This window comes from Balaenoptera musculus, chromosome 17, assembly GCF_009873245.2.
Source record: "Balaenoptera musculus isolate JJ_BM4_2016_0621 chromosome 17, mBalMus1.pri.v3, whole genome shotgun sequence".
NCBI lineage: Eukaryota > Metazoa > Chordata > Mammalia > Artiodactyla > Balaenopteridae > Balaenoptera > Balaenoptera musculus.
In genome coordinates this window covers 67,141,012-67,154,159 of record NC_045801.1, presented here as the reverse complement: position 1 = coordinate 67,154,159, position 13,148 = coordinate 67,141,012, and the positions used below count along the sequence as shown (strand labels likewise).

General features: G+C 38.9%; 1 protein-coding gene across 2 annotated transcripts in view; it reads left to right on the top strand.

The window, feature by feature from the left end:
• The window catches only part of PREX2 (phosphatidylinositol-3,4,5-trisphosphate dependent Rac exchange factor 2), a 287,018-nt gene that overhangs the window by 259,008 nt on the left and 14,862 nt on the right, over positions 1–13,148 (top strand). For both annotated transcript variants that reach the window (XM_036830767.1, XM_036830768.1), the window contains one exon: positions 6,290–6,392. In XM_036830767.1, the coding sequence (XP_036686662.1) occupies positions 6,290–6,392 (103 nt within the window). The remainder of the gene's footprint in view (positions 1–6,289; positions 6,393–13,148) is intronic.

Genomic DNA, 13,148 nt, shown 5'->3' with positions numbered 1-13,148 from the left:
GAATTGTGGGCAAATAGCAGTAGTATCTGCTGATGTTCCAACTTATTTCACCTACTTCGTTCTCTTGGGATTGAAATAGTCATTATTATCCTCTCCAAAATTTGAATGCTGCCCAGGTAACTTCAGCTTAATAAAGTATCCTGGAGAACCACGGCTGATTAGATTCCTAATAACTTATTAGTGACAGTCACTTGAACAAGGATAATGGCCCTGGCTTTTAATTAAAGGAGCAAAAAAGACTTTCATAGGATACGGGAAAATGATTTTACGTTTTAAGATCTAAATCTGTAAGATTCTAAATATAAACAGCTATAACTATATAAAGACAAATAATTCATGGGAAGAATGCCATCAAAGCATAGGGGCTTCAGGCTGTCTTTATACATAGATTCTGAGCCATGCATTTTCCCTAAGGGAATTTTTTCCCTCTTATTTTTGTGACAAAAGGCAGTATCACAGTTAGAAAGGATGGTGAAAATGAGGCAATACACATGGAAATCCGGAGCTAAAAAACAAAATCAAGACCCTGATCATTGGGTAGAATTCTACATTGGGGCAAAACTCACTGATTTCAGAATGGTTAAATATTTATTTCACTTTATATTCATCTAGCACAAAATCAAATTAACCTTTATATGAATGCAAATAATTCCAAATGAAATATTGAAGTAAATATTGAAATATTTAGCCAGTTTATATAGATTGTTAGGGGACATGTCTAATGTTGCCTTTTCCAGAGCAGATCAAAACCATTGTTTGGCATATGGTCCTTTAAACTCAGAAACTCCAACACATGCCTTTCAACTGTGGGTGTGTGTCTTCCATTTATCATATTTTTCTAACAGGAAATTATCCTGCTAATTATACTGCGCTAGCACACACAAAAAAATGAACATAACTTATCCAAGTGCCTCAATTCTATTATTATGGCACAAAAGAGTGAAAAAATCACTGCTCAAGTAACTTTTTAAGTTGAAACATGTATCCCTAAATTCAGTGACTCCAGTGGGGTTTGTTTTGGGGCACAGTTTTTAGTCATAATTGAGTATGTAACATTATTGAGGGATACAATAGAAATTTTCAAAGTGATATTCAGTCTCATTCTCAATTTTTAAAATATGGAGAAATAAAATCAAAGTATCCCTTGTGAAAGATTGCATTTTTCTCTCTTTAATTACCTTTTAAGATTTTTTGTTTTTCACTTCAACATCTACCTAATGTGAATTTAAGGCAAATTATTGTGGCTACAAATTCAGAGATCGTCATTACACTAGTTTTTCATGTGTTTCATTTAAGGTGTCAGTTTATAATTAGAATCTGAATGCCCCTTCTCCACTAGTAATAACAGCGTTTGGGACCACCCAAGAGAGAACAATATGGTTAGCTGCCAGGCAAAACATCAGAGTTCCTGACAGTGAACTTGCTGAAAGTCAGCAAAGAAATCCACAGCTCAAAGCCATAAACATACCATTGTTCTGGTTTGCCATGTCAGTTTCACTGTGAGTTACTGCATCACCCTGGTGGCCCAGAAGGGATGATGCATCTCCCCAAGCGTTCAATCTGATGCACTTCAACCCTTGGGAGATTGGCTTCCTTGTTCAGTACTGTTCGAATCAACATTAAATGAGGCTTTAGAGCTCTGGAGGTTTTAAATTGTAATGAAAGTAAAACTGGTGTTTTTGCCTGTGATCATGGTAAATGACCAAATATGTAGAAGATCCTCAGGTTTGGAGAATCTTTTATCTAATTTATTATAGAAATGTGATGAGTCATCTTAAAGGAAAAGATTAACATGTTTTTATAAAAAGATTAACACATAACCTGCTTCAAATAAGAATTGATGTCTTAAAAGTAAACTGAATGTAGTATAATAGATATGAGTTAATAAATGGTTGAAATACAATATGTTGCATTTAAGCCAATTTAGGAAAACTAAGCTTTGTCTCTCCAGTGAGACTGAGTTGAGGGAGGGAGGGAGGGAGGGGGCATTGCCTATTGCTCATTGCAGCCCCCTGGCGTCGAGAAATAGGACTGGCAAACAGGAGACCATTTCACATGCTTTTCCTGACCCTAAACTCTACAGTTCGGCACAAAATAAAGTCGGTAACGGATGTTCTAGGATCCGTTGGGACAAACATATGAAATAAAAATCACAGAGAATCATATTAGCAAGTGCCAAATGATAGTCATGTGAACTCTATTTCAACCAAACCCCAATTTATAAAGGAGATGTTGGTGAAAAGTTTGTCATGAACTTCATGTAATTATCATAATCTAATAACATCATAATCTTATGGAAGAATTGACAACACATTTCAACATCAACATTATTCTAAATTTAAAAATTGTTGTCAAATATGAAAACCTCCATAAGGTTCTTTAGCATGAGAACCATAATGTATGGAAGAATATTCCACAGAGTAGCTTCTGGCTCTATACATTCCAACCTTGTTTCTCCTGCACCACACACAGTCCTGGGTGCACCAGGATATGAACACATTGCATTACAGCCTTGGGCTCTGCACATCCTTTTCAACCTTGGGTGAGTCTGTACAATGCGCAGTAGGAATACTCTGGAGTCCATTCCTACACTAGGATATTGTAATAACCTAACTATAAGTGACTGTGAATCATATCCATAGGTCCCAGTAAACCTAGCCTAAATGCATCACTAATTCTACTTCCTTTAGCTCAGTTCCAGAAAGAACTATGGCCATTTGAACATTGCAGAACATGACAGAGGAAAGTTGGGACATAAAAAGACAGAAGTCATAACCATTTGCCATCAAACATTTGGCTTTTGCAAATTTGTAAAAGCATATGACTATGTGAACAGGTTGCTAGGGATCCTATGAAAAAGGGACTCTGAAACTCAACGATTTTAGCTTGAAAGTAAATCTACTTCTGCCAGCACTTAATGGTACTTGTAGTTACAAAGTAGACACTCAAAAATATTTGTTGAATGAGTGGATGAATAGAAAGTTACCTCTTTGTGACTCTTCCATAGCATTGCTAAATCAAAGTGCTTTTCAAATTAAATTGGACCCATTGGCCACAGGTTACATTTATCATATTAAAACTATGCTAAATCCCTGAGTGATGTGGGATCTATTTTTAATATGAAATACGTCAAGAAGATTTATTCATTATAAGCACAGGTGTATTGACCCTTTCCTTTTTTCTTTCTATGAGGAAATGCACAATTTCTGCATAATTTTGCAGCCCTGTCAAGTACACGTTCTCAGGAGTATACCCTAAGCAGAGCTGTTACTTAGGGTGTCTTATTACTAAAATCATGGAACAACTTTCCTCGGTGTATATGTTATATTTGCCTTTTTATGAAGGACAAATTCTACACTGTGACCTTTTTTTTTTTTTAATTTTTGTGACTGAGAGAAAGAATTGTCTAAATTTTTAAAATGATATTGCAGCTAGAAGGAGCTGAACAATTGAGAGCCCATATTTTCCAGGATGGAGTAAAAATGTAGATTTATTTAAATTTTAATTTAACTGCCTAATGTGAGAACTGAGATAGTTCTAGAAAGGAAATTCGCAGGTCAGATAAGAAATCTCATATGGAATGGGATTTGCTTAGGATTCCTGGCCTTTGGTCTGTTTCCTTCATTCTCTTGCCCAGAATTAGCAGAACAGTCTCACTGGTAATCAGAGAAGTACCTATAAAATCAAATGATCTCTTGTAAAGCCTGACTCTGAGTATATATTTATGCACCATGAAAAAACCAGGTGCCACTCTCTGGATCTGGAGTCTTTCAGAGAATGCCAGAATCAAAATGCTTCTTGCAAATGCTGAATTTTTCCATTTGACATTCAGATTGAGATAGCTGAGAGAAGATAAAAAGCTGTGAGGCGAATAATGGTATATTGGAAGCAGAGTTGTGGGCTTAGCGCTGGCACTCTTCCACATGCTTAATTTAGGAGAATGGAACTCTGTGACGCTGCAATGGAAAAACTAGGCCTCCATTGGATAAATCAACTGTGAATCGAATAGGCAATATTTCCCTCGTTGACCTGGCTGTCTCTTTTAAATTTTTTCACTTTTTAAAAATTTCAAATTAATGGTGGGACCTAATTGGAATATACACAGTGGTTAGTACAAAAAGGCAAGTATAGACAAAGCCATCTTCTCTTGATATGCTGGTGAAATAAAACTTATGTATCCATTTTAAGCTAGATTTTTCTATTAGATGATGTACATGTGATTGGTTCTAAAGGTGTGACACTTTGAGGTACCCTGTCCGAGAGCATGTTACAGGCCACGTTGATTGATCAGGAGATTACAGTAAAATCTTTTAAAGTCTCTGGCAGATAATTTGCTGCTGTACTGCTGTTTACTACAGCTTGAAGTAGAGAGAAATAAATCAGTTTAAAAAGGTTAAGAAAATGGATAAAAATTACAGGCTTCCTGTTAAAGGTCCTTCACAATGAGTAAGTGTTTGTTGTAAGTTGATGAGGACAAGTCAGGCTTTATCAGGAAGCAGAGACATATTTCAGTATGATTAGAAAAAGATAAAGATTTTTTTCTTAGCTTTATTCAGCTGGTGTAATGAGCATTACTGATTAAAATGTTAGGATCAGTAAGGACTTAAAATTGGAGTAGAGGAGACCTTAAGGAGGAGAAAAAGGTTATGGTGTGTTGAGTTAGCTGACAATTAAATGCTTTGTAAAAATTTGATTTTTTTTGAACATGAACTGTCAATTATAGTTCTTGGCTTACATCGGCATATACATGCAGGTACATGTAATATACAATTTTATATTATTGTCAGACTCGTACATTAAATATTTATAAATATCATATACTACTAGAAGTTAATTATAAAACTTTAGCCCATGTGAATATGTGTTCTTAATGCTTTCTAAAGAGTTCTCTGTTAATGTTAACGAGGAAGCCGCTTTTCACGTCATTTAACAGCCAATGGAACTGATCGTGTTTCTCCTTAGAATGCAATTATTGTAATAATAAAGTTGCATTTTGTCAGGTTCTTTCTAAATTACAGCAGTAATGTTTTAAATCCGTTTCTCCTCTTTTTTGTAAGTCATCTGTATCTGAATCTACCAGGTGTACTGGGCTTCTGTGGTACAGCCTCACAACCAGGGATAAATGAGTTCGATATTCCTCATATATAATTGCACTGTAGAACTTTCATTTGTAGGGAAAAACTAAACAGATCTAGAAAAATACATTTGTAAAATACCAAACCACAGAGAGGTAATTGCAAAAATGGAGAAAAAACAATCAAAATACTAATAAATTGAAAAATGAAGTGAAACAAAATCCACTAATATAGATGTTAGGAAAAACAACTAAAAGTAACGAACATTTTTATGGAATGTATGCAGAAAGTACCCCTAAAAAAACAATTCAGAGACCAGCACCTGAAAATATTATCAAATGTAGAGGGTTCTTAGCTCCCTAAGAGTTGCTATAGAGAAAAATGTGGAGGAAAGTAAAAGAAATGCCCTAAAGGGAAGGAAGAGGACCAAGGCTCACCAATCAGTGAATTTGGGTGCTGAATTCTGAATTTTCTCGGGGCTGCTCTGGACACCACATTGCTGAATAACTCATTAAAAGTTCCTTTTCAAAATGTTAGTCTTTTGGATTGGGTCCAAGAAAAACACACTTTTTAAAAAAAATTCTGACCTTAGTGAATATTAATTTCACTTTTTTCTAAGATACTGGGTATAAATCAGTATAATTCTATTAACTATGAATATGTAAACATGAATGAAAGATATTAGTAAGTCATTTCTTTTAAATTACATGAAATACCAGTAAAGATTCATATCTGATAATAAAATTTATTATAATTCTGCTTACTTAATTTTCTGTGTATAAACTCTCTCAACAGAGTTCATTATGGGTTTGTTTTCAATTGAAATACTTAATTTAGGACCCCAGCAGTGTATTTCTATAATCTATTTTTAAACAGGTGTTCTGTGTAGAAAAATCAGTGGTCTATTGTCTAGTTGTTTTGAACTTGGCTGGTGCTATTTGATTTTGAAATTCATGTGGGAGAGGAAAAATAATTTTTCCTCTACTCTTCTGACTTCTTAGTTGAGACTCCTGTAACAAAAGACAGATTACCAAGAGAAAAACGACAGAAGTTTATTAACATGGGTACCTCATGAGTACATGGGAGATACCCAGGGAAAAATGAGTACTTCTCCCAGGAGGCATACTGTTCCACCCTTCATTAGCAGCCCCAGCTGTCTCGAAGAGCTTAATGGGGACCGGTGGAGTCTGACTTGCCCTTGCCTTTGCCCGCAGGTGCACCCTGAGCGTGACCCTGGAGCAGGCCATCATTCTGGCCAGAAGCCACGGACTGCCTCCTTGCTACATCATGCAGGCTACAGATGTGATGCGGAAGCAGGTGAGTCTCACAACACATTTTAGGAAGTTGTTTCTCACGCCCTGGATTTGAAGGTTCCTTGGTTCATTTATCAGGTGTCTGACAGGTACCTGGATGTGGCAGGCACTTTTCCAGGCTCAGAAAGTGAGTGGTGAACAAGAAACACTGATTCCCGGGGAAGAAGACCACGCAGGCATCTCTCTGAGGGTTCTCCAAGAAGCTTAGACAACCTGAGAAAAGGGAAGTCTAAGAGGTAACCTGACGGAAGAAGGGGCAGTGGCCAGGCAAATGGACAGGAGTGGATTTGGGGCAGTGTAAACTACAAGACAGAAGGACATGTGGGCTTCCCTGGTGGCGCAGTGGTTAAGAATCCTCCTGCCAATGCAGGGGACACGGGTTCCAGCCCTGGTCCAGGAAGATGCCACATGCCGCAGAGCAACTAAGCCCGTGCGCCACAACTACTGAGCCTGCGCTCTAGAGCCCGTGAGACACAACTACTGAGCCTGTGCTCTAGAGCCCATGCTCTGCAACAAGAGAAGCCACTGCAATGAGAAACCCGCGCACCGCAACGAAGAGTAGCCCCCGCTCGCCTCAACTAGAGAAAGCCCGCGTGCAGCAACGAAGACCCAATGCAGCCAAAAATAAATAAATTAATTAATTAATTAATTTAAAAAAGAAGGACGTGACATTTTCTGGGAAAGGCAGGTGATTTAGGAAGGCTGGGGAATAGACTGGGGAAAGGGGAGGGGCAAGGAGGAAGAGGACAGAGTTGAGGGCCCTGCTTGCTTCTGGAGATCTCAAAGGGACTTCCGCACGGTGCTAAGAAGTTTGTGCCTTATTCTGAAGATAAAGCACGTACCTCAGATTTTCCTGCAGAAGGTGAAGAGCTGCCTTTGGACTGTCTTTAGGTCACTGAAGTACTTATAGGTGAGAATACACTCTTACAAAGTGAATGAACTTTCTTTTTTTTGGCTGTGCCCCACGGTTTGCGGGATCTTAGTTCCCTGACTGGGGATTGAACCCGCACCCTCAGCAGTGAAAGCTCGGACTCCTGACCGCTGGACCGCCAGGGAATTCCCTGAACTTCCTGTACAATAGCTCAGTAGTATTTTAAGTGTGGTAGTTTGGTTTTGAACCCTTAAGATTCTTTAAATAGCTAACAAAAATGCACTAACCTCCAATGTACTGATTATTAGGAAAATGTGCTTAATCTAGTAGAAAAACCACAAGTCAATAGAGAGACAAAAGAGTTAAAAAACATCAATTTTATATTTTATTCTGTCACCTTTTAATAGGGCTACCTCAGAAAATTGATTTAACAAATCTCTTTACTTGCTGATTGGGTTTGAATTATCCAGTGATAGTGAGTGACTTAATTTTTAAGATACGTTTTTGTAATTATGTCTGCTTTATTTACTAAAGACTTCATGTATGACTCTCAGGCAAACATATAAATCCCTATGGATTTGCTCCCAAGATTACACTACAGAATGTCAACCAAGTCAAAAGGAAAAATCCATGGAAACAGTCCTGAGTGAGGCCAGCGCCCAGCCTGGGGTCTGCAGAGATGAGGTAGAGCAAGCACATGTATGTTGGTGCTTCGGGTTGAGAACTGCAGAGCTGAATATTGAAAACCAAGATCTCACAAGGTCCAAGAGGGATTTGCTAAGTAAAGGTCAGATCCGTGAGAAGCACATGACGCAGTGTGGTTCAGCTGGAGAAGGGCAAATACAGATGCAAATGCCAGCAGGTTTGGGAAGGATTTTTTTGGTAGATATTCAAATTTGGTTTTAAAAAGTAGATCAAAGTAAACTTGTGATTATCCATATCAGGGTTGGGATTTGGGTGCTAAAACATACAGCAAGAGATTAAGCTTTCTGTTTCACTCTGTTGCTGTTAGAGTGAGTTTGCAGTAAGACTTGGAGGACCCCTCTCAAAATGAGGTTTACGGCAAGACTAAGAGACTGATAATTGATCTTTTTTTTTCTTTTTTAATAAAGTTATTTATTTATTTATTTATTTATTTTTGGTTGTGTTGGGTCTTCGTTGCTGTGCGCGGGCTTTCTTTAGTTGCGTCGAGCGGGGGCTACTCTTCATTGCAGTACGTGGGCTTCTCATTGTGGCAGCCTCTCTTGTTGCAGAGCACGGGTTCTAGGTGCACGGGCTTCAGTAGTTGTGGCACACGGGCTCAGTAGTTGCAGCGCATGGGCTTAGTTGCTCCGCAGCACGTGGGATCTTCACGGACGGGGACTCAAACCCATGTCCCCTGCATTGGGAGGCGGATTCTTAACCACTGTGCCACCAGGGAAGCCCCAATAATTGATCTTTTTAAGAATAATCCAGTAAAGAGGTCATTATGAGTTGGCTACATATACATTCTTACTACATGGATTTGAATAATCAAAACCTTTAACTTCTTACAACTGAAAACTGAGATAGATAAAATAAAGATGGGAAAAGTAAAAACAATATTACCTAGGCCTTAATGACTTATTTAACTGGTTCAAGCCCCTTTAAAATTTACTTGGATATTAATTAACTAATAATAAATGATTATTAGTTAATTATTAGTTATTAATATATCATATATTTATAAAGTATAATTTTAAAAGACTGAAAACTTATGAAGTTTGTAAGTTGATTTCTAAACTGCAGTATTTTTCAGTGTTTATCACTCCCTCCTCCTCTTTTTTGTTAATAAATCCATTTAGGATGGGGAGCTTCCTTCCTATGTTGCTTGTTTCTCTGCTCCAAGTTATGACACCTCCAAGTGATTCTCAGACAAAGACCTGATTTCAGCCTTCTTTGTGAAAGATCATGGAGCCTCGGGTCCTCTCTTCATAGAAATTGGGGTGGACTGGTGCCCAGAGGAGATTTTTGCAATATTCCTTCTGTGGCCAATCCTCTTTCCAGTATTCAGCAGTTACAGGCAGTGGGATTAATGTCTGGGATCCAGTCTACAAGCCAACTCTTACCCATGTGGGATCTGAGTAGTTCGAACACAAGTGTGAATCAAAAATCTAACTTTTCTGACCCTTCTGTCTTTTAATCGTTTAGATTCAGCTTTCCAGAGACAGAATGGTTAAAATGTTTACCTGGTTAATGAATAATATTTTCTAAGATCTTTAGTTTCTTTTTGAAGAATAAGGAGCTTTTCAGCATGATTTACTGTTCTTATTTCTAATTGCAGTGTAGACCTCCCTCCATATCTGCCATGGTTTGGTTCCAGGAGCCCCCACAGATAACAAGTCCTTGGATGCTTAAGTCCTTTACATAAAGTGGTGGAGGAGCACAATGAATACAGTTGGCCCCCTGTATCCACGGGTTTTGAATCCATGGATTCACATCCACGGATTCAACCAACTGTGGATCAATGACACAGCTGATTGAATCTGCAGATGCAAAACCCACAAATATGGTGGCCAACTGTATAGTTTTCATGAACAGATTTCATGTATGTAGTTTTAATAGAGTTTTAATTATCTGGTTGAGTTAGAAGAAAAGATAAAAGAAGGGAAAGGTACTATGCCCCGTGTGGGTATATATATTTGTGGGTAATGATTATAATAATCCTAGGAATCATTTTACATAACCAACTGGTATGATTAATAAATGGTTTTAGGACTTCCCTGGTGGTCCAGTGGTTAAAACTCTGTGCTTGCAATGCAGGAGGCATGGGTTCGATCCCTGGATGGGGAACTAAGATCCTGCCACGCAGCGTGGCCAAAAAAAAAAATGGTTTGAAGTAGAAGCTCTAATTTACATTATAAGCTTAAAGTCTCCTATCCTCTAAATTATATGTTCCAAGTATTTTTTGGTAGAAGTCTACCCCAAATCCTTTTCTGACCTTTTTAATAAAAATTTGGATTCTGAAGAATTCTGTCTCCTGACCTCCAGTGTCAGGGCTTTATACTGAGCACTAAGAACAAAGATCAAGGACGATGAGCTTCTTGCCTAGCCTTATGGCGGACATGTGTGGGCAAATCATCATGGTGCACCCACAGGCAAGTGCTCTTCGGGGTGCACAACCTCAGTGCATGAGGATGTAAAACAGGGAACAAGTAAACGAGTGGACCGTGAGCCCCTGAATGGCTGGGACACCGAGTGTATGTCATGATGGTATCACTGGTTTCTACATTAATACCCAGTATAGAGTAAATGCTAAGTGATGTTTAGTCAATGAATTAGTTCTACCTATGAGAACTAGAAAAAGGCTTCATGCAGAAAGTAAATATGTGATAGTAGCCAAGAGCACAGATTCTAGGGCCACGCACCCTCAGCTTGAATCCCAGCTCCAGTGTTTACTGTCTGTGTGATTTGAGGCAAGACTCTTAGCCTCTCTGTTGCTTTGTTTCCTCATTATTAAGACAAGGATAATAATGGTATAAGGCTTGCTTCATACTGTTGTTGTGAGGCTTGAATACTGAATGCACTTAAAACAGTACCTAATATAGTGAATGACCAACCAATAATTGATTTGGGCCTTGGAGGGTAAATGTGATGCAGACATGTAGGGAAAAGGACAGAGAGGGTGTTTAGTAGAGGGAAAACATGAACAACGTATAAAAATGCAAGTCGCTGGCACATTGATTATAAGAAAAATTATATGGCTGAATTCCAAATGGAGAGTATACCAGCAGATGTGTTCAGCATGATGAGCTTCAATTTTATTTGAAACCTTTTAAGCAAAAATCTTTCTAGAAATTATTTAATGGAATATCATGAGACTAAAGACAAAAATAATTATACAAAAATACCATACTCCAGTTAGTAAATCTATTTCTCACAGGGATATGATTTAGAGATTCTAAAACTAGTTAATGTCTTTGGTAGGACTGAACATATAAGTAAGTATATTGTAAATATTGAGAGTCAGGTTTCTTACTGTCTGAGAAGGAAGTTACAAATAAGGAAAGGGAGAAGCCTGGAATTTAGAATGAACCCTGGGGTACTGGATTGGAACCGGAAGTGTCAGCTTGAATGCATGGACACATACACACATACACACACACAGAGATATGGATAGATGTAGAAATAAATATAGATGTTTGAGTACATTTACACTAATCAACTAGCTCAGCCCACTGAGAAGACCTAGAAGCAGTTACACACCAGTAGTAGTAATGGGCATACCCAGTGTCCAGATCTTGAGTTCTAAATATCATTCTCCATTAAAAAGAGCCAGGGATTCGGGCAGTGTGGGAAGACACCGAGTTAGCGTCTCCCCACAACTAGGGCGCCTGCCGGCCATTGGTGGGAGACCCTGAGGCCCAAGGAGACAGGAGGAACCCCCAAGTGAACTGGTAGGACATGGGGGGAATAAGGGGGGAGGAGAAGTGGAGGCCAGACAGGATCGGTGCCTCTGAGGCCGGGGAGATCAGGAGAGGCACGCAGGAGATGCCCTCCAGGAGGAACAGGAGAAGAACGGAGGGTGTTTACCCTGCCCACTCGGGCCCAGGGAGCCTGCTAGGCTCCCAGGTGAGGTCCCCAGCCCTCTGAGACCAGGGGTGGGGGGCACGCCTGGCCCCTTCTGTATCTTTAGCCTAAGCCCCACCCCCCACAGCCCCCAGGGCCTTTTCCAGCCTGGAAGGTCTTAAGTATAGGCCCCACCCACCACCCAAACCTCACTCTTGCTTAGGCCCTGCCCTCCACAGCCAAGGCCTTTCCCCCCCTTTTTTTTTTCTTTTCGCTCCCCCTCTTTTGTTATTATTGTGGTACTGTTGTACATTCCAGTTGTTGATTCATCTATAATTTTATTTTTAGATTCTTTCTAACATATCTGTTAGTTTCCTAGTCTAATTTTATTTTTTACTTTGTTATTGTTTTTGTTTTTTTTTTTTTGCCATCCCATGTGGCTTGCGGGATCTTGGTTCATGAGCCAGGGGTCAGGCTGAAGCTCTTGCAGTGGGAGCTCTGAGTCCAAACCACTGGATTAACAGAGAACTTCAGACCCCAGGGAATATTTATTGGAGTGAGGTTTCACGGAGGTCCTCATCTCATCACCAGGACCCAGCTCTATCCAATAGCCTACAAACTCCAGTGCTGGAAGCCTCAGGCAAAACAACCAGTAAGACAGGAACACAATTCCACTCATAAAAAAATGAGATGGCAAAAAAATATGTCACAGATGAAGGAGCAAGGTAAAAACCTACAAGACCAAATAAATGAAGAGGAAATAGGCAATCTACCTGAAAAAGAATTCAGAGTAATGATAGTAAAGATGATCCAGAATCTCAGAAATAGAATGGAGGCACAGATTGAGAAAATACAAGAAATGTTTAACGAAGATCTAGAAGAACTAAAGAACAAACAAACAGAGATGAACAACACGATAACTGAAATGAAAAATACACTAGAAGGAATCAATAACAGAATAACTGAGGCGGAAGAACAAATAAGTGAGCTGGAAGACAAAATGGTGGAAATAACTGCCAAGGAGCAGAATAAAGAAAAAAAAATGAAAAGAAGATAATCTCAGAGACCTCTGGGACTACACTAAATGCACCAACATTCGAATTATAGGGGTCCCAGAAGAAGAGGAGAAAAAGAAAGTGTCTGAGAAAATATTTGAAGAGATTATAGTCGAAAACTTCCCTACCATGGGAAAGGAAATAGTCACCCAAGTCCAGGAAGCACACAGAGTCCCATACAAGATAAACCCTAGGAAAAACACACCAAGATACATATTAATCAAACTAACAAATATTAAATTCAAAGAAAAAATATTAAAAGCAGCAAGGGAAAAACAAAAAATAACATACAAAGGAATCCCTATAA